General features: G+C 44.3%; 1 protein-coding gene across 2 annotated transcripts in view; it reads left to right on the forward strand.

The window, feature by feature from the left end:
- The window catches only part of LOC145342110 (dedicator of cytokinesis protein 11-like), a 269,092-nt gene that overhangs the window by 111,692 nt on the left and 136,573 nt on the right, over positions 1–20,827 (forward strand). For both annotated transcript variants that reach the window (XM_080187331.1, XM_080187332.1), the window contains exons 17-23: positions 67–254; positions 495–560; positions 4,885–4,977; positions 5,084–5,207; positions 6,785–6,906; positions 13,727–13,813; positions 16,633–16,722. In XM_080187331.1, the coding sequence (XP_080043457.1) occupies positions 67–254; positions 495–560; positions 4,885–4,977; positions 5,084–5,207; positions 6,785–6,906; positions 13,727–13,813; positions 16,633–16,722 (770 nt within the window). The remainder of the gene's footprint in view (positions 1–66; positions 255–494; positions 561–4,884; positions 4,978–5,083; positions 5,208–6,784; positions 6,907–13,726; positions 13,814–16,632; positions 16,723–20,827) is intronic.

The following is a 20,827-nucleotide window of genomic DNA, read 5'->3' on the forward strand; positions in this document are numbered from 1 at the left end:
GATCAAACCTTTGACAACTTCTGAAAGTCACGTAGTGATAAAATCCAACTCTCTTGGCTTATTTAGATTGTGTAACATCGTCCTACGTACCTGTGAAACCATTTGACGAGAGCAGCTGTAGCTGTGTAACATTTGAAGTTGAAGAATTTGTTCCAGATATCGCAAAATATATGTATCCCTTCACAAGCTTCAAGAACCACCTGTATGTTTATCCCCTTCAGCTGAAATATGACAACCAGAAGACTTTTGCTAAGGTACTGTGGGACAAACAATTCTTAGCTTTTTTATTTAAAGACCAAAGCCCTCTCACTAATGTACAAATAATTGCTTTTGAGTATAACTGATGTCAATTAATAATGAAGTGATTGCTTTTGAGCACGATTAATTCCAAATGAATACAAATGAATATTCGAGTACAAATAATGTGAACATTTTTGGGGGGGGAAATACCAATGTACTCTGCTGACTGTCGATGTTCCTCTCTCTTTATCCAGGCAAGGAACATTGCTGTCTATGTGGAAGTCAGAGATTCAGATGGAGAAAAATCACGTCCATTGAAGGTAAGTGAGTCTGTGGCTACTGAGCACTGTGCAAGTTTGTCATATGCAAAGCCTCTGATTCAGGTGGCTGAATCAGAGGCTTTGTGGACGGAGTGGGTGAGTCAGATTGAAGGAGATCGTTGTTGGTAGCAAATGGAATTAAGGAATGTTGATCTCCAAAACACCAGCCCTGTCAGCACCAGGCAATAAGGATAAAGTTTGCTTTTTGGACCCCATTATTAGCTTATGATAATTCACTAATTAAATGGATAGAACTAATTAAATGGATAGAATTAAATGGATAAATATGATCAGCAAAACTCTGGTTCTGTAACATCCTATATTTGCAACAAATCAAATACATTAATTATTTTTCAAAGCTTTTGCTCCACATTTGACCGAATAATTGTGTTCCAAATTTATTCTACTCTACATATGTTAATACCATGACTGAATGTCCAGTAAAACCTGTTTCCCTGAGCTCATTAATGTATGACAATAAATATGCTTTAGAACAAAGGAAATTATTGCACAGGAGCTGGCCCTTCGGCCTGCCAAGCCTGCACTGACCATGCTGCCCGTCTGAACTAAAACCCCCTAGCCTTCTGGGGACCATATCCCTCTATCCCCATCCTATTCATGTATTTTTCCAGGCGCACCTTAAAAGTCACTATCGTACCTATTCCATCACCTCCCTCAGCAGCGACTTCCAGGCACCCACCATCCTTTGTGTAAAAAAAACTTGCCTCATACATCTCCTTTAAGAACATAAGAAATAGGAGTAGGCCATCTAGCCCCTCAAGCCTGCCCCGCCATTCAATAAGATCATGGCTGATCTGTCATGTCTCAGTTCCACATTCCCGCCCTCTCCCCACAACCCTTAATCCCCTTGCCTATCAAAAACCTATCAACCCGCGTCTTAAGTATATTTAGCGAGGCAGCCTCCATCTCTTCAATGGGCAGAGAATTCCAGAGATTCACCACTCTTTGAGTGAAGAAGTTCCTCCTCAACTCCGTTCTAAACCACCCCTCCTTTATCTTGAGGCTGTGCCCTCTAGTCCTACTGTCCTTTCTGAGCGGGAAGAGCCTCTCCACCTCTATCCTATCCATCCCATTCATCATCTTATATGTCTCAATGAGATCTCCCCTCATTCTTCTAAACTCTAACGAGTACAAGCCTAGTTTATTCAGCCTCTCCTCATAGTTCAACCCCCTCAACTCCGGTATCAGCCTAGTAAACCTCCTCTGCACTCCCTCCAAGGCCAAAACATCCTTGCGTAAGTGCGGTGACCAAAACTGCACACAGTACTCCAGCTGCGGCCTCACCAGTGCCCTATGCAGCTGCAGCAAGACCTCCCTACTTTTATATTCAATCCCCCTCGCTATGAAGGCCAGCATCCCATTAGCCTTCCTGACCACCTGCTGCACCTGCAGGCTGGGTTTTTGCGACTCATGCACAAGGACCCCGAGGTCCCTCTGCACCGTCGCATGCTGCAGTTTTTCGCCCCGTAAGTAATAGTCCTTCCTACCATTATTCCATTATTTAAACCTTGCACCTTAAAGCTATGCGTCCTAGTAATTGACTTTTCCACCCTCCGAAAAAGCCTCTGACTATCCAATCTGTCCATGCCCTTCACATAATCTTGGAGACTTCTATCAGGTCACCCCTCAGCCTCTGGCATTCTGGTGAGAGTGAACCAGGTTTCTCCAATCTCTCCTCATACTTAAGCCTTCCATTCCTGGTAAACCTTTTCTGTACCCTCTCCAAAGCCTCCACATCCTTCTGGTTGTGTGACTACCAGAATTGAACACTGTATTCCAAGTGCAGCCTAACTAAGGTTCTATAAACCTGCAACATAATTTGCTTTAACATAAGCTTGTTTTAGCCATTGAGGTGATAACAAGGTTCATTTTTAGTTTAGTGTTTTAAATGCAATCCTGATATCAGAAAGAACAGCTTGTCTTTATAGAGCCACTTTAACATAAAGAAAACATTCTAAGCTGCTTCACAAATGAAAAAAATGACACCAAGTCAAAGGATGAGATATTGAGACTGCAGGTCAAAAGGTTAGCAGTCAAAAGGATGCCAAATCAGTAGATTTCAAAGAATATGTTGAAGGAGGAAAGTGACAAGGAGCAGAGAGATTTGAGCAAGGAATATTCCAGAACTTTGGCAGGTGATGGCACGGTTGTGAATAATGGAATGATTAAAATCAGGGATGTTTAAAAGACCAGACTTGGAGGAATACAGAGATTGCAGAGACCTGTTAGCTGGAAGGAGGTTATAGGGAGAGGGAGGGGCAAGGCCACTGTAATAATGCATGTTACAGACTTTGATGTGGAGATAGCGTGATGAAGGAGAGTGCTCCAAAAGCTAGTGGCTTGTGCTGCCAAATAAACCTGTTGGACTTTAACCTGGTATTGTGAGACTTCTTACTGTGCTACAGACTTTGTCAGGAACACAAAGTGTATTTATTAACAATGAAAAACTGTAAAGAGGCTAGCAGCCTTACACTGCTTTGGTCCCTAAATGTCCTTTAGACACCTTCAGACTATCTTCCTAAGAAAGAGCTCCACTCCCTGGTGCGATTACCCAGCCTCTGTCCCAGTTGGTCCCTCAAGCTAAGTGTTCCTCTTCTGCTGTGTTGCCCTTAAAGGGACAATCACCACAGCCACAGAGGGACTTGAACGTGAGGGTGAGAAGTTTAAAACTGAAGCATTGGTGGTTCACTAACACTTTGCTCATCCTGACAGATGATTTTAAATCGAAGAGAGAAATCCTAAATGAAAGGGGTAGGAGGGGAATGGATGGATGTTTGAGATTGATTGAAATTCATTAAGTAATGATTTGGAAATTTCCCCTGTTAATGCAGGCCATGCATGATGTGTGTTACATTTCTATCACATGGAAATGTTGCACAGAAAGTAAGTTGGGTATGAAGGAACCTGCAACTTGAGTGAATGCTATTAACTGAACCTGCAAAACTTTCTCCAAGGCTTGTGCAACAGACATTGAAACAAGCCTAACACTAAAGAATCAACACTAGCACCATGGGTAAAAATGTAATGCTCTCCTCATGGTAGGTTTGGTGGCAGGGGTGAATTTAATCAGTCAAGAGGGTGGTGAATGCAGACCCTGCCACCTTCCTGCCTGATTATGTCTGTGGCAGGAAAGCTCATGGATAGGCAGAAAGGCTGCCAATTGAGATCTTTAAGTTGGCAATTAATGCCCATTAGAGGGCTTTTTGCCATTGTCACCGGTATTAACCCAATAGCAGATCAGGTTTTAGCATGTAGGGAACATAACAAGCAGATCCATGTGGGGTTGTTTGAGGACTCCCAGAGTGGGTCCTTCATTCACAGGCGCTCTGTGCCCGATTGTGCAACCCAACATCACGAAGGAAGGGGCTTCTGCCTCCCAGAATTTCCTTTGTGACTTCCACCCTGGCATTAGGTCTATAATGACCCTAGGCCTCATGTGGGTATCATACTGACAGCACTCACTTTCTGCCCAGTGGTGGTTCTCTTCAACAGAGCTCTGGTTGGCCACAGCTCTCAGCAGGCAAGAACTCTGACCCCAGGGTCCTCAATCCCAGGGAAGGCATGCTGCTGCCCAGTTGGATGCCAGAGTGGCACTTAATGCACAGACAGATCTAAAAGTCAGTTCTCCAGCTGACAGATGAGACCCTCATCACTGTCTATAAATATGCCCCAAATGCCAAACTAGTGCAAGATCCTGGCTTACAAAAGGGAAATATTTTAGGTTTTGATTTTTTTCAGTTGATGAGCAGATCTCGAACAAGGGGACTGACCCTGAAATTGGAGCTAATTCATGTAGGCATGAAATTGGGAAACATTTTTTCAAGTGATCATAGAAAATTCTATATCTCTATAGAATGTTCTTCTTCCAAAAGACCGTGATTTCTGGAGGACAGTTGGGACTTTCAAGATTAAGATCGAATAGATTGTTATTGGAAAAGGGTTTTAGTGATTATAAAGATAATATGAATAAATGAAATTGAAGGTACAGAACAACCATGATCTAATTAAATGATGGAACAGACTGCAGAGGCTGAATGGCCTCCCCCTTCTGCTGGTATTTTGGGTAGTTTATACTGTCCCCTGAGTTGGCAGTGTGGACAGAATAAGGTTCACTATTTCAGTTTTGAATCCCACACCAAGAACATTTCAAGTTGAATTATTGATTGAATGTATTATATTGTTGGTGTACATTCAAATAATTCTTAACATGCCACATGTTGTTTGGAGTGTTTATTGTTGTAGTATGTGTTAAAAAGACCCAAACTGGGAATTGGACCACTAACCAGTTAACATTTTCTCTCAGTGTATCTATGGAAAGCCAGGCGATCATGTGTTCACAACCAAAGCTTGTGCCACAGTTTTACATCATCAACAGTGTCCAGAATTCTACAATGAGGTAAATCAACTCAGGCTTCATTTTCTGCTTAGAAAGTGAGTTAGTAGCTTCACCATAGCTTTTAATGTTGCATTTCCTACTGTTTGGTGTTTTGATATCCTTATAGATTAAAATTGAGCTGCCTGTACATCTCCATGAGAAGCATCACCTATTGTTCACATTTTACCACATCAGCTGTGATATAAACACCAAAGGCACAACCAAGAAACGTGATAACATTGAGTCCCAGGGTAAGTGTGCAGTCAATCATTAGACACAAGTAACAGACTGATGCGTAGTGGGTACATTCTCCTGGGCAATGTAACTGTGGAGATGGTTTTCTGGTTCTTCCCGCTGGCCCCGCCCATGGCAAACCCTTGCTACGGGTTTCCTAGTGGCAGAAGTGGGGGAAGGCGGAAGAGAGAGGTGGGGGTGGAATCATGGAACATTCATTTGACAATGGCGGGTCCAGTAGATCCCACCACCAACCAAGGATAAGCCCTCTCCTGCCACTGAGAAACACGCATGGAGGATCCACCGCCTCCACCACCCCCCCCCCTCCCCCCCCGTCCTGTCACTGAGAAACCCACATGGAGAATTCCATCCTTCTCCCCCTCCCGCCCCCACCACCATATTAAGGGTGTTAACTAACTTTGTTTTGTGCTCTATGGGTTTGTTAGCTCGGTGGGCCAGAGATTGAGCTTGAGTAGTGAAATTGAAATTCAGGAAATCAGGTAACATCTGGACTGGTGAATCTGGCATTGATCCTCAAAACTACTGTGGTGTTGTTTAAAACACAATGAGTTCACTACTGGCTGATAGTAGTTATCCTTCCCTGGATAATCTGATAATTAGTGAAAATCTTGATTTGAAACGTTGGCTCTATTCTCTTTCCACAGATGCTGCCAGATCTGCTGAGTTTCTCCAGCATTTTCTGTTTTTGCTTCAAAATTATTTAATTGACTGAAAGGTGCTTTGAGGCATCCTGAGATTGGGAAAGGCACTATAGAAATGCAATGAGGCCAAACCATAATTTGAAAACACCATCCAATGAAGTAAAAGAACTGAAGCACAGTGATCCTCTGAGGGATCGTAGGGTTCAGTCCACCTCTCTGTAAATCAGTGATTTTGCTACTACTTAATGTTTTGGGATATTTTGTTGTAATTTAATGTAGACTTTGTTTTATTTGTTCATGGGAAGACAATTATTTATTGTCCATTCATTGTTACTTAGTACGCTTACTAGTTGCTTGATTGTACAAACCCCTGGGGTTTGGAACAAGTTAGCAAAGTTTTAGAATGGTTAAAGTTGTCATTTTACCTTCTTGTACATTTTTTCAGTAAGACTCATACAAATGAAGCTGAAAGTAGGAAATAAATAGAGGTTTTACAAATTCAGAATGAGGTTACATTTGTGCAGTCAATATTAACCCACAGATTAAGAAAGAGGGATGCAATTTTACATTTTACTTTCTTTGCAAATTCATTACCATTTACAGTTTCAAATCTAACCTTGAGGCCTGCAGCATAACTAAAGACTTGCATCACCTTTATTTTAGGGTAATCAGATTGGCTCAGTTCTACGAAACTGCTGTGTAATATGTAAACTGCTCAATAGTCTGAAAATGAAAGCAAAGTCACATACTCATATTTTGTTTTGGCCACAGGGATGTTATCAAGTGATTTTTGACATTTGTTTTCAATCAAAGCCCAAGTGTAAGAGAATGATTTAGATGTTATAGTGTATCGATTTTAGTACGTTATAACGTGGAACTCAGCGTCTGAATGTCGTGTTCCTTGCGATCAAGTTCTTTTGTATCCTGTTTAGTTGGCTATGCTTGGCAGCCATTGATGAAAGATAATCGAGTGGTCACATCTGAGCAGCAGTTGCTTGTATCGTCTAACCTTCCCTCCGGATACCTAGGACATCATGATTCAGACAACAAGAAGGTGAGATGTGGAGAGATATAGTCACTTTACAATTTATGACATTTATAAATTGACACAGTATTAACTTTACAATGTTGCTTTTGACTTCAATAGCTTACTCTGACATGACACCAGCAAAGATAACAACAAAGGCAAGTGGAAAAGCAAATTATGCAAAGGGTGTGGAAAGTCTGCAGGGAGATCTAGATAGGCTAAGCGAGTGGGCGAGGACCTGGCAGATGGAGTACAATGTTAGCAAGTGTGAGGTTATCCACTTTGGCAGGAATAATAGTTGGAGGGATTACTATTTAAAGGGCGAAAAGCTGCAGCATGCGACGGTGCAAAGGGACCTGGGGGTCCTTGTGCATGAGTCACAAAAACCCAGTCTGCAGGTGCAGCAGGTGATCAGGAAGGCAAATGGGATGCTGGCCTTTATAGCGAGGGGGATAGAATATAAAAGCAGGGAGGTCTTGCTGCAACTGTACAGGGTACTGGTGAGGCCGCAGCTGGAGTACTGTGTGCAGTTTTGGTTGCCGCACTTGCACAAGGATATTTTGGCCTTGGAAGGAGTGCAGAGGAAGCTGATACCGGAGATGAGGGGGTTAGACTATGAAGAGAGGCTGAATAGACTGGGTTTGTACTCGTTGGAGTTTAGAAGGATGAGGGGGGATCTCAAAGAGACGTATAAGGTAATGAAGGGGATGGATAGGGTAGAGGTAGAGAGATTCTTCCCGCTCAGAAAGGACAGCAGCACTAGAGGGTACAGCCTCAAGATAAGGGGGGGCAGTTTAGAACGGAGTTGAGGAGGAACTTCTTTACTCAAAGGGTGGTGAATCTCTGGAATTCTCTGCCCGTTGAAGTGGTGGAGGCTACCACGCTAAATATTTTTAAGACGCGGGTAGATAGGTTTTTGGTAGGCAAGGGAATTAAGGGTTATGGGGAGAAAGCGGGAAAGTGGAACTGTGCCACTTCAGATCAGCCATGATCTTATTGAATGGCGGGGCAGGCTCGAAGGGCTAGATGGCCTACTCCTGCTCCCATTTCTTATGTTCTTAAACAAGTTCAAATGTGCACATTGACGTTTTGTGCCACTCATCTCACTATGTACAGTATAATATATTTCTACATATATTTTTAGTTCACAGGAGATCCATGAGATACATGGGTCTATCGACATCAATGCCCCCACTGTGTAATATTTGTATGGAGCATCTAATCTAAGATGACATTCTGTTGAAGCACTGACAGTAGGCACAGTAAGTAGTCTCACAACACCAGGTAAAAGTCCAATGGGTTTATTTGGTAGCATGACCTTTCAGAGCACTGCACTTTCATCAGGTGAGTGAGGAGTTCGGTTCACAAACTATAGACACAAACTCAATTACAAGATAATGGTTGCAATGCAAGTCTTAATAGGTAATCAAGTCTTTACAGGTGCAGACAATGTGAGTGGGGAGAGGGTTAAGCACAGGTTTGAGGTGTGAATTGTCTCCAGCCAGGACAGTTAGTGAGATTTTGCAAGCCCAGGCAAGTCGTGGGGATTACAGATAGTGTCACATGAACCCAACATCCCGGCTGAGGCCGTCCTCATGTGTGCACAACTTGGCTATCAGTTTCTGCTCAGCGATTCTGCATTGTCATGTGTCGTGAAGACCGCCTTGGAGAACACTTACCCAAAGATCAGAGGCTGAATGCCCATGACTGCTGAAGTGTTTCCCGACAGGAAGGGAACACTCCTGCCTGGTGATTGTCGAGCAATGTCCATTCATCCATTGTCATAGCATCTGCACGGTCTCCCCAGTATACCATGTCTCAGGACATCCTTTTCTGCAACGTATCAGGTAGACAACATTGGCCGAGTCACAAGAGTATGTACTGTGTACCTGGTGGATAGAGTTCTCAAGTGAGATGATGGCATCTATGTCGATGACCTGGCATGTCTTCCAGAGATTGCTGAGGCAGGGTTGTGTGTTGTGGTCACTGTCCTCTTGAAGATTGGGTAGTGTGCTGCACACAATGATCTGTTTGAGGTTGGGCGCTTGTTTAAAAGCAAGTAGTAGAGGTGTGAGGATGGTCTTGACGAGATGTTCATCTTCATCGATGACATGTTGAAGATTCTGGAAAAGATGTCATAGTTTCTCTGCTCTGAGGAAGTACTGGACGACGAAGGGTACTCTGTCCGCCGTGTCCCGTGTTTGTCTTCTGAGGAGGTTGGTGCAGTTTTTCACTGTGGTGCATCGGAACTGTCGATCGATGAATTGAGCGCCAATTTCTGTTGTTACGAGGGTGTCTTTCAGCGTCTGTCGGTGTCTGTTGCATTCCTCCTCATCTGAGCAGATCCTATGTAGACGGAGGGCTTGTCTGTAGGAATGTTCCCTTCCTGTCAGGGACATTCAGCTTCTGATCTTCAGATTAGCATTCTCCAAGGCAGCCTTTACGACATACAACAATGCAGAATTGCTGAGCAGAAACTAATAGCCAAGTTCCACACACGAGGACGGCCTCAACCGGGATCTTGTCACACTATCTGTAACCCCCACCACTTGCCTGGGCTTGCAAAATCTCACTAACTGTCCTGGCTGGAGACAATTCACGCCTCTTTAACCTGTGTTTAACCCTCTCTCCACTCACATTGTCTGCACCTGTAAAGACTTGATTACCTGTTAAGACTTGCATTCTAACCATTGTCTTGTAATTGTGTTAGTATCTATATATGCCCTATTTGTGAAACAAATCCTGCACTCATCTGATGAAGGGCAGCACTCCGAAAGCTCATGTTACCAAATAAACCTGTTGGACTTTAACCTGGTGTCGTGAGACTACTTACTGTGCCTACCCCAGTCCAACGCCGGCATCTCCACATCGAAGCACTGAGGGTGTTCTACACTGTAGAGATGTCCTTTTTTGAGTGAGATATGAAGCTAGCACCCTATCGATTTAGGTCAAATAAAACTAAGGAAGGTTTCTGCTCAATGTTCATCCCTAACCAATGCTGCTGCTAAATAAGTACTGATTCTGGGGTCGCAGGACAGATGGATAAAGCAAGATTGAGTCAGTTAGGATTATATTCGTTGGAGTTCACAAGAATGAGGGGAGATCTCATCGAAACCTATAAAATTCTATCAGGACTAGACAAGGTAGATGCACGAAGGATGATCCTGATGGTGTCAGTGCCTAGAATCAGGGTCACTGTCTGAGGATACAGGATAAACCTTTTAGGGCTGAGATGAGGAGCTATTTCTTCAACCAGAGTGGTAGGTCTGTGGAATTCACTAGCATAGCAAGCAACTGAGGCCAAAATATGTGTTTGTAAGAAGGAGTTAGATATAGCTCTTGGGATGAAGGGGATCAAAGGAGAGTTATTGAGTTGGATAATTAGCCATGATCATAATGAATGGTGGAGCAGGCTCAAAGGGCCAAATGGCCTACTCTGTTTTTTATGTTCCTAGATAACTGCTCATTAGTTTGGGAGACCTTGCTGTGTACAAACAGTGAGTATTCATCAAGCAACATTGTTTAGTCTCACAGGCAGTGGGATTGAAAGGCTGTACTGTTGTAAATTGAATTGTAGTGGTTGGGTATATTAAATTTTTCTAGTCCAGTAAATGACCCAAAGCTCTTGCTGACTTCTATCACACGATAGCAATGTTCCAGTATTTCATTCATATTGTAAAAGCCAGGGACCATGTTAGTCTTTAATTGTTCCAAGTGCATTTCCACTGAGTGTTCATATTCCTACTCAGTTTTCTTCCTTGAGTTTCAGATTGACTTTTATTAACAATCTTGTGTCGTTATTGTGTCATGTGAAAAAGGTACAAGTTTGTGATGAAATCAGCCAAGATCATCATTAGTTTGGCTATCAGGAAAAGTAGTGCCTTTCTTGAAATTTTGCTGTTCCCAGAGAGCACTGGTGCTGCATTGACTATTGATGTGAATTTGATTACACGTACAAGTTAAACAGTTCCAAAGTTGTGCAGTTCTTTCTGTGCTGTTTGAGACTTGGCTTTGTTGTTTTCAGGAGCTCAATTTCTCAAACTGCAGACTCGATGCGAAGAACTTTAAACTCAAGATTCACATCAGTTATTGCATAAACCACTGATCTGAGACCTGGCAGATTATTGAAATCAACTGCTTCTCAGACACCTATGTTTGTACTCAGAGTAGCAGAAGTATAACATTTTACTGTTGAATGTAGCTGTAAACACCTAGTATTAAGTCACAGACCTGTATTCACATCATGTGGGTTTGGCATGGCTTCTGACCAGGGTGTATGAGTCATCTTGTTCAGTTGATGTTGTTGTTGCCCCATGGAGCTGGGGTCTGCAGCATGTGCCAGTTCAAATATGATCATATTGTGGCTGTTAGCTTTGGTGCCCAGGGCAAGAATGATGTGTCTAGCTCTAATCAGCAGAGTAAAATGGACATACCCCTTTTCAGCTGGAATGCCACTCTGCAGCATAATGGTGTTCTGTTTCTTTCTGCTCACCAATTCTATTGCCTTACCTGTCATCCCAAAGAGGACAAGTCTTTCTCAAGCTGAGATTGAGCTTTTCCTGTGGCTCCTTGCTCAAGGGGTTCACCAGTCATGGGCAGTGAGTGTCTCCAGGGCAATTTCTGACTGAAGACATAGAAACCCTACAGCACAGAAAGGGGCTAAGTGTGGAAATCTTAGCCAGAATAACTCATGGATTTATGAACTAATACCAGGAATGGACAGGCTATCTGATAATGAAAATTTGAAGAGGTGAGCTGTGGTGTTTAGAAGGATAAGAAAACTTGATTGAAAACTTTATTACCCTGAAAAGAAGGATAAGAAAACTTGATTGAAAACTTTATTACCCTGAAAATTCTTGACAGGATGGATGTGGAGAGGATGTTTCTTCCTGTCAGATAATCTAAAACTAGGGGTCATTTAAACAAAGAGTTGCTAAATTAAGACAGATATGAGGAGAATTTTTCTCTCTGAGGGATGTGACTCTTCGGACTGTCTTCCCCATATGACAGTGAAAACAGAGTCTTTTAATATTTTTAAGACAGAGCTCGATAGATTTTTGATGAACAAGGGGTGAAAGGTTATCGGCTGCTGACCAACATGGCATTGCTGACTTGCAGTGTCTTCTCCCAGCAGCCCCCACCCCGATGGTCCGCCCAATCAGCCCCTTCCCTCCCTCTATCCGTGAGCCCGACTGCAAAGGGGCAGCAAGATACCCCACCCTCACCGATTCACCTCGCCCAACAGACAGCACCCCCTCACCAAAAGGTCTTACTCCTTGGCACTGCCCATGCCTGGGTGGGCAGAGCCACTGTGCTCTTTGGGCATTGCCGTTTTGCCCCTTGAGCAGTGCCAGGGCACCAATCTGGCACTGCGAGTCTGGCAATGCCCGGGGACACCCTCCTTATCCCCAACCCCCTGGAGGAGCTTCCCTTCATTCCAAAGGGGTAGCACCACCGGCTCCCCGTTAGTGGGGAGGTGTTGTAAACCCCACAAGAGTGAACCATTCCTGGCAGGGGGTGTGGGGTGGGGGGGGAGAGGATGGCGGGCCCGGAGACTTCAGTCCCGGACATACTAATGATATTAAAATGCTGATTTTAATACTTAAATCGAAGCTGACGATGATGGAAATCCAGGCCCTGGAGATGGTCAGAGGCCATGGCGCCCAATGGGGAGCCTGCTAAATGGCCTCTGCTGATGTCTCCTGGCCTGCTACAGCGCTCTAACAGTGCAGCGGCCTGGGAGAATCGCCGTCATGATTTGCTTTATTATCGATACAGTAAATATTCTGTGAACCTATTTTTTCATTTTGGTGTTTACTGATGGAGGACTGTGCAGAGAGGCCATTGGATGTTCTTGTTATCCAGGTCCCTAAGAACTTGGGTACTGATTCTGATGGGTATCATAACCCTAACATCTGTATCTTTGCATCTGGCTTTGCCCAGTAATGACCATCAGAACTGGATGTTTTTTTTTTCTGTCAGTTCTTGGATCCAGTAGCACTAAAGCCATTTGTAAAATATCTTTCTTCTGAGCAACTAAATTGGCAGGGTTGGGAATCGAACCTGGCTGCGCAGCCCATGAAAATATTCTCAGTACAGGTGACTCCCTTGACCTGCTCTTGGCCATGTCACTGCATTTGCAGCTTTTATTTTCTTCCTCTATTTGTCCTGCTTGGCTTCCTGGAACGGTGATTTCAAAGCTGCAAGTCTCCTGCATGGTAACAGTGAAACCAGTCCTCGACCCCCCACTCAGAATCATAAAGCAGCAAGAGCAGAATGGAGAGAGCCTGTGATTGGAGGAGCTGGAGAAGCAGCCATAGGAGAGACAGACCTGCGATTGATGGGACAAGTCTTCAGACTCGGGGCAAAATCTTTCGGCTGTTCATGGCACACTCCTGCTGTTGGTTTCCCAGCAACGTGTGGTGAAATTCTGGAAAACCAGAAGATCCTGATGCCATCAATGGTGTGTCACCTCCCACCACCAAGAACCACACTGCAGGAAAGTTAGGGAATCTCTCCCTCTGTTCCTCCCAACTCTCTGAACTTTTTCTTTGGTCTTTTGTGGATTGGTTTGGGACTTTCGAGGGCAAATTTGCCCTCTGGTCTGTCTGTTTGGATTCTTGCATCCTGGCCAACATTCTTCCCTCAATTGCTACCAATAAAAACAGATGAGTTGATCATTCATCTCACTACTAGTAGGGCAACTATTTCTGTTCAGAGTGACTGTCATTCCCAGATAGCAATAGTGTCTGCAACTTTATCCTAATCCATTGTATTCAATGCACTTGGAATATTCTAAGACACTATTCAAATGTTTATCTCATTATGTTTTTCTTTAATTCTGCAGCATACAGTTCCCGATATTAAATGGGTAGATGGAGGGAAACCATTACTGAAAGTTAAAAATCACTTGGTATCCACAATTTACACTGAGGTAAGTCACTTCAGCGTGAAAGTGTATTTCAAAGGATGGGGGACTGTGTCCTTTGTTTGAACAGAGGGGAGTACGGTAGGATGAGAGAAGAATTGGCGAATGTGGACTGGGGGAGCGCGTTGGAAGGTAGGTCTGCTGAGGAGCAGTGGAGGATCTTTAAGGAGATCTTTCTTGGTGCTCAGCGGAAATTTATTCCGATGGTCAAAAAGGACAGTAGGAGGAGAGGTAATAAGCCGTGGGTAACGAAGGAGGTGAAGGAAAGTGTTAAATTAAAAGCGAAGGCGTTTAGAGTAGCTAAGAGTAGTGGGCGAGAAGAGGATTGGGAGAGGTTTAAATGTCAACAAAGATTGACAAAGAAGTTGATAAAGAAGGGTAGGAGAAACTATGGAGCTGGGCTAGCGCTTAATATAAAAAAGGATAGCAAGAGTTTTTATAAATATATAAAAAGGAAGAGGCTGGCTAGGGTGAACGTTGGTCCCTTAGAGGACGAGAAGGGGGACTTAGTGGTAGGGGATGGGGATATGGCGGAGGTCTTGAATAACTTTTTTGTTTCGGTCTTCACGGAGGAGGACGTGAATAATTTGCCGGATGTTAGAGATGGAAAGGTGGTAGGACTGGAGGGCCTCGATGACATTACTGTTACTAGAGAGGTGGTGCTCGGCAGACTGGAGGGGCTGATTGTGGACAAGTCCCCAGGACCGGATGGAATGCATCCGAGGGTCCTGAAAGAAACGGCAGAGGTGATAGTGGATGCCTTGGTGGTTATTTTCCAGACGTCGCTGGATTCCGGGGAAGTGCCGGAAGATTGGAAAACGGCTAATGTTACGCCGTTGTTTAAGAAGGGTGCCAGGCAAAAGGCGGGGAATTATAGGCCTGTTAGTTTAACGTCTGTTGTAGGTAAAATGTTAGAATCCGTCATCAAGGAGGAAATAGCGAGGCGTCTTGAGGGGAACTGCTTGATAGAGCAGACGCAGCACGGTTTCCTTAAAGGGAAGTCGTGTCTGACAAATTTACTGGAGTTCTATGAGGATGTGTCTAGGGCGGTGGATAGAGGAGAGCCGGTGGATGTGGTCTTTCTGGATTTTCAGAAGGCGTTTGACAAGGTACCTCACAAGAGGTTATTACAGAAGGTCAGGGGGCATGGAGTTGGGGGTAGGGTATTAGCGTGGATAGAGGATTGGTTGTCAAATAGGAGGCAGAGAGTTGGGGTCAATGGGTGCTATTCGGATTGGCGGATGGTGACTAGTGGAGTGCCCCAGGTGTTGGTGCTGGGGCCTCAGCTATTTACCATTTATATAGATGATCTGGAGGAGGGAACCGAGTGTAGGGTGTCGAAATTTGCTGATGGCACCAAAATTGGTGGAAAGGCAAATTGTGCGGAGGGTGGGGAGAGTCTACAGAAGGATCTAGATAGGCTGGGCGAATGGGCCAGGAAATGGCAAATGGAATTTAATGTTGGCAAGTGCGAGGTGGTCCACTTTGGTAGGAATAATGGTAGGAAGGATTATTACTTACGTGGAGAAAAACTGCAGCAGGCGACGGTGCAGAGGGACCTCGGGGTCCTTGTGCATGAGTCGCAAAAACCCAGCTTGCAGGTGCAGCAGGTGGTCAGGAAGGCGAATGGGATGCTGGCCTTCATCGCGAGGGGGATTGAATATAAAAGTAGGGAGGTCTTGCTGCGGCTGTATAGGGCATTGGTGAGGCCGCAGCTGGAGTACTGTGTGCAGTTTTGGGCGCCGTACTTACGCAAGGATATTTTGGCCTTGGAGGGAGTGCAGAGGAGGTTTACTAGGCTGATACCGGAGTTGAGGGGGTTGAGCTATGAGGAGAGGCTGAATAGATTAGGCTTGTACTCGTTAGAGTTTAGAAGAATGAGGGGAGATCTCATTGAGACGTATAAGATGATGAATGGGATGGATAGGATAGAGGTGGAGAGACTCTTCCCGCTCAGAAAGGATAGTAGGACTAGGGGGCATAGCCTCAAGATAAAGGGGGGGCGGTTTAGAACAGAGTTGAGGAGGAACTTCTTCACTCAAAGGGTGGTGAATCTCTGGCATTCTCTGCCCGTTGAAGTGGTGGAGGCTGCCTCGCTAAATATTTTTAAGACGCGGGTTGATGGGTTTTTGATGAGAGAGGGGATTAAGGGTTATGGGGAGAGGGCGGGAAAGTGGAACTGAGCCACGACAGATCAGCCATGATCTTATTGAATGGCAGGGCAGGCTCGAAGGGCTAGTTGGCCCACTCCTGCTCCTATTTCTTATGTTCTTATGTTCAAAATTCAGATGTAAGCATGTAAATGTCATATACCAACAGCTGTTGGCATATAAATATTGTGCACCATCGTGACGAAAGATTAGAGAGGTTGGGTTGTTTTCCTTGGAGCAAAGAAGGCTGAGAGAAGACTTAACAGAGATATTCAAAAGGGAATGAAAGAGTGGCAGAATCTCTTGATCAAGAACTCGAGGGCACAGATTCAAAATAAGGGGCAAAAGGAGTAGAAGTGATGTAAGGCAAATAATTTTAACCTAGAGGGTGGTTGGATTTTGGAATGATCTTCCTGAAAGAATGGTAAGGGCAGGATTGATCAAGGTATTGAAAAGGAATGAACTATTACGTTAAGAAGAATTTACAAGGAAGGTAAGTCAGGAATGTGCTTTACAGAGAACCAGTGCATTCAGGATGGGCCAAATGGTCCCCTTCTACACTGTAAAGATTGCTTGTGTCTACACGTAAAGATTACATACTGTTGTGTGCTGTTCCAGTGACAATCTGTTCAATTCTAATGATCACTACTTGCGTGATTTCTGCTTTGTTCTCAGGACCAGTACTTACACAGTTTCTTCCACCATTGCCAGACAAGTCAATCAGCAGCACAAGAGATGGATGGTGACCTTGTGAAACACCTGAAGGTAGCTGATCCTCTGCTCTGTGGGGTTAATATGCAGTAAACTGATCTCTGTCAGTTAGATGTGAAGCTGGTTAAGTCCAGAATATTGATGTAAAACAATGTGATTCGAAACGGGTTAAGGCATCACTCAGATAATGTTGCTAATGGAAAGCAGTAAGCCATTTGATCCTTTTGTACACTTGTTGTAAAAATGGAATGCCCCTCCACTACATATATTCCTTGGAAGGTGAAACATTTTTAATTTGTCAGAGGATTGCACATGTTCCACATAACCTTGCTCCATTCAAGAAAAGGTTGTTCTATTTTTAAAGTGTAAAACTATTTTTCTCTAAGAACAAATAATGAAAGGTGTCTTGGAGGATGGTGAAGATCAGTCACTACATGCTGCAATGGGACCAGTCCAGTCTCAGGAATGACATGATTGTTGACTAGTTTGAAGTTGGCTTTATGCACTCATTTACTCTTCTAATTCATCTCATTTCTGTTTGCGGCAACTTGATGTGTGCAAATTGCCTGCAGCATAACATGAACGAGAGATGTACACCATTCTGCTCCATCATTCAGTGAGGTCTACCTCAACTTCTTGATGTTTAATGGCATTACCATTGCTGACTCCCCGACTGTTAACATCCTAAGGGTTACCATTGACCAGAAATTGAACTGTGCTAGCCATATAAATACTGTGCTACCAGATCAGGTCAAAGACAGGAATCTTGCAGTGAGTAACTCCTACTCCCTAAAGCCTGTCCACCATCTACACGGTACAAGTCAGGAGTGTGATGGAAAATTCTCCACTTGACTGGATGAATGCAGCTCCAATAATACTCAAGAACTTTGATACTATCCAGTACAAAATGGCCCATTTGGTTGCTACCCATCCCACAAACGTTCAATCCCTCCACGACAAACAGTGGCAACCATGTTTACAAGGTAGTTGCCATAGTCCCAGATGACCATTGGTTGCTCTCCCCTTTGAGAGGGAAAGCTAACTAGCAGTGATTTGATCTGAGAATCACTGCATCTCAGGCAAGAGGCAAAGTTGAGAAGATGAGGCCTTTTTGAAGAACCTCAGCCGGTAGCGGAATTGAACCTGTGCTGTTGGCACCACTCTGCATTATTAACCAGCTGCCTAGCCAACTGAGCTAACCGACAGCCATGTATACGATCTACAAAATTTGCTGCAGGAACTCAAAGGTTCATTAGGCAGCATCTTCCAAACCCATGACCACTACCATCTAGAAGGACAAGAGCAGCAGATATCTGGCAATAACCACCAGGAGGTTCCCCTTCAATTCACTCACATACAATCCATAGAATCCCTGAAGTGTAGAAAGAGGCCATTCGGGCCATCAAGCCTGCACTGACCACAATCCCATTCAAGCCCTATTCCCACAACCCCACACATTTACCCTGCTAATCCCCCTGGAACTGAGGTAAATTTAGCATAACTGAAGAATCTAACCTGCGCATCTTTAGACTCGGAGGAAACCGGAGCACCTGGAGGAAGCCCACGTAGACATGGGGAGAATGTGCAAACTCCACACAGAGTGACCCAAGGCTGGATTTGAACCTGAGTTCCTGGCGCTATGAGGCAGCAGTGCTAACCACTGTGCTACTGTGCTGCCTCCATGAGACCATGCCATTCCCGTGTCACCATCCTGACTTGGAAATATATTGCTGTTCCTTCACTGTGGCTAGAGCAAAATCCTTGAGACCCCCACATGGTGGCACAGTGTTAGTACTGCTTCCTCACAGCACCAGGAAGCCAGGTTCAATTCCGGCCTCAGATGATTGTGTGGAGTTTGCATGTTCTTCCCTTGTCTGCTTGGGTTTCCTCTGGGTGCTCCAGTTTCCTTTCTTAGCCCAAAGTTATGCGGGTTAGGTTGATTGGCCATGGTAAATTGTTCCTTAGTGTCAGGGGATTAACAGAGTAAATACACGGGGTTATGTGGATAGTGCCTGGGTGGGATTGTTGTCAGTGTGGGTGTAATGGGCTGAATGGCCTCCTTCTGCATGGTAGTGATTTTTTTTTAATTCATTTGTGGGACATAGGCATCGCTGGTTGGCCAGCATTTATTGTCCACCCCTAGTTGCCCATTGAACTGAGGGGATTGTTAGGCCATTTCAGAGAGCAGTTGAGAGTCAACCCCATTGCTATGGCCCTGGAGTCACATATAGGCCAGACCAGTTAAGGAGCAGATTTACTTCCCAAAAGGACATTAGGGAACCAGATGGATTTTTCCAACAGTTGACAATGGTTTTGTGGTCATCAGTAAATTTTTAATTCCGGATATAGTTTATTGAATTCAAATACCACCATCTACTGCATTGGGATTCAAACCCAGGTTCCCAATATTACCTGAGTTTCTGGATTAATAGTCTCGTGACAATACCACTGGGCCATTGCTTCTCTGTGGGCATATTCTATGAATCTATGATGATTTCACTCATTGTTACAGCCAGTTTTTGTTTGAGAGAAAGCTCTGACTTCATTCGTCACCGTGTCTGGGTTAGCAGGGGTCAAGAGTTAAACCCTAACTCTGGTGGACCACCCAATGGGGAACACTTTGTGAGCCCACCATGCCCAGCAGGCAGCCATTCCAACACATACTGACTGAACTATTCTGTTCGTATTTCATTGGTTGTGAAGTGAATTGGGACATTGTGAAAAGCACAAAAAAATCCAAATGTTTTTCCACATGTGTGAACATGCACTACACATGCATACTCAGGGAAGCATTGTTACACATGCACATACTCAGGCAAACATTGTTACACACACACACACACACACACACACACACACAAGCATTCTTACACGCACACATGGATTGCTACACACACGCATGCACTAAGGCAAGGATTGTTACACATGCACAAACAAAGGCAAGCATTGTTACACACATGCAGGCTCAGGCAATCATTGTTATACACACACACATACACACACAAGCAAGTATTGTTACACATGCACACACTCAGGCAAGAATTGTTACACATGTGCACACTCAGGCAAGCATGCTCCATGCACTCAGGCAAGCATTGTTACACACACGCACACAGGCAAGCATTGTTATACACACACACACACACACACACACACACAGGCATGCATTGTTATACACACATACAGGCAAACATTGTTACATACACATACAAGTGAGAATTGTTGCACATGCATACACTCAGGCAAGCATTGTTACATACACACACACAGGCAAACATTACTATACAGAAGCGAGCATTGTTACACGTGCACACACTCAGGCAAGCATTGATACACATGCACACAGTCAGGCATGCATTATTACATACACACTTAGGCATGCATTGCTACACATACACAGGCAAGCATTGTTACACACATGCACAGAGGCAAGCATTATTACACATGCACACGCAGGCAAGCATTGTTAGACATGCACACATGGTCAAACATTGTTACACACACTTTGAATCATTGTTACACATGAACACACTCAGACAATCATTGTTACACAAGCAAATACTCACGTAAGCATTGTTACCCATGCACTCAGGCAAGCATTGCTACACACACGCACAGGCAAGCATTATCAAACATGTGCACATTCAGGTAAGCATTGTTACATACGCACGCACTCAGGAAAGCATTGTTACACATGCATACACTTAGGCAAGCATTGCTACACTTGCGCATGATCAGGCAAGCATTGTTACGTACACACACAGGCAAGCAACGTTACACACACAGATACTAAGGCAACCATTGATACACATACACACACTCAGACATGTACACATGCGTGCACACACACACATAGACAAACATTGTTACACACACATACACTCAGCAAGCATTGTTACACACGCAAACACTCAGACAAGCATTGTGACACACATACACACATTCAGGCAAACATTATTACACATGCACACAAAGGTAAGCATTGTTGTACTTGCACATACAGGCAAGAACATAAGAACATAAGAAATAGGAGCAGGAGTAGGCCATCTAGCCCTTCGAGCCTGCCCCGCCATTCAATAAGATCATGGCTGATCTGTCGCTGCTCAGTTCCACTTTCCCGCTTTCTCCCCATAACCCTTAATGCCCTCTCTTATCAAAA

This window comes from Carcharhinus amblyrhynchos, chromosome 4 (assembly GCF_965287045.1).
Source record: "Carcharhinus amblyrhynchos chromosome 4, sCarAmb.v2.hapA, whole genome shotgun sequence".
Lineage (NCBI taxonomy): Eukaryota > Metazoa > Chordata > Chondrichthyes > Carcharhiniformes > Carcharhinidae > Carcharhinus > Carcharhinus amblyrhynchos.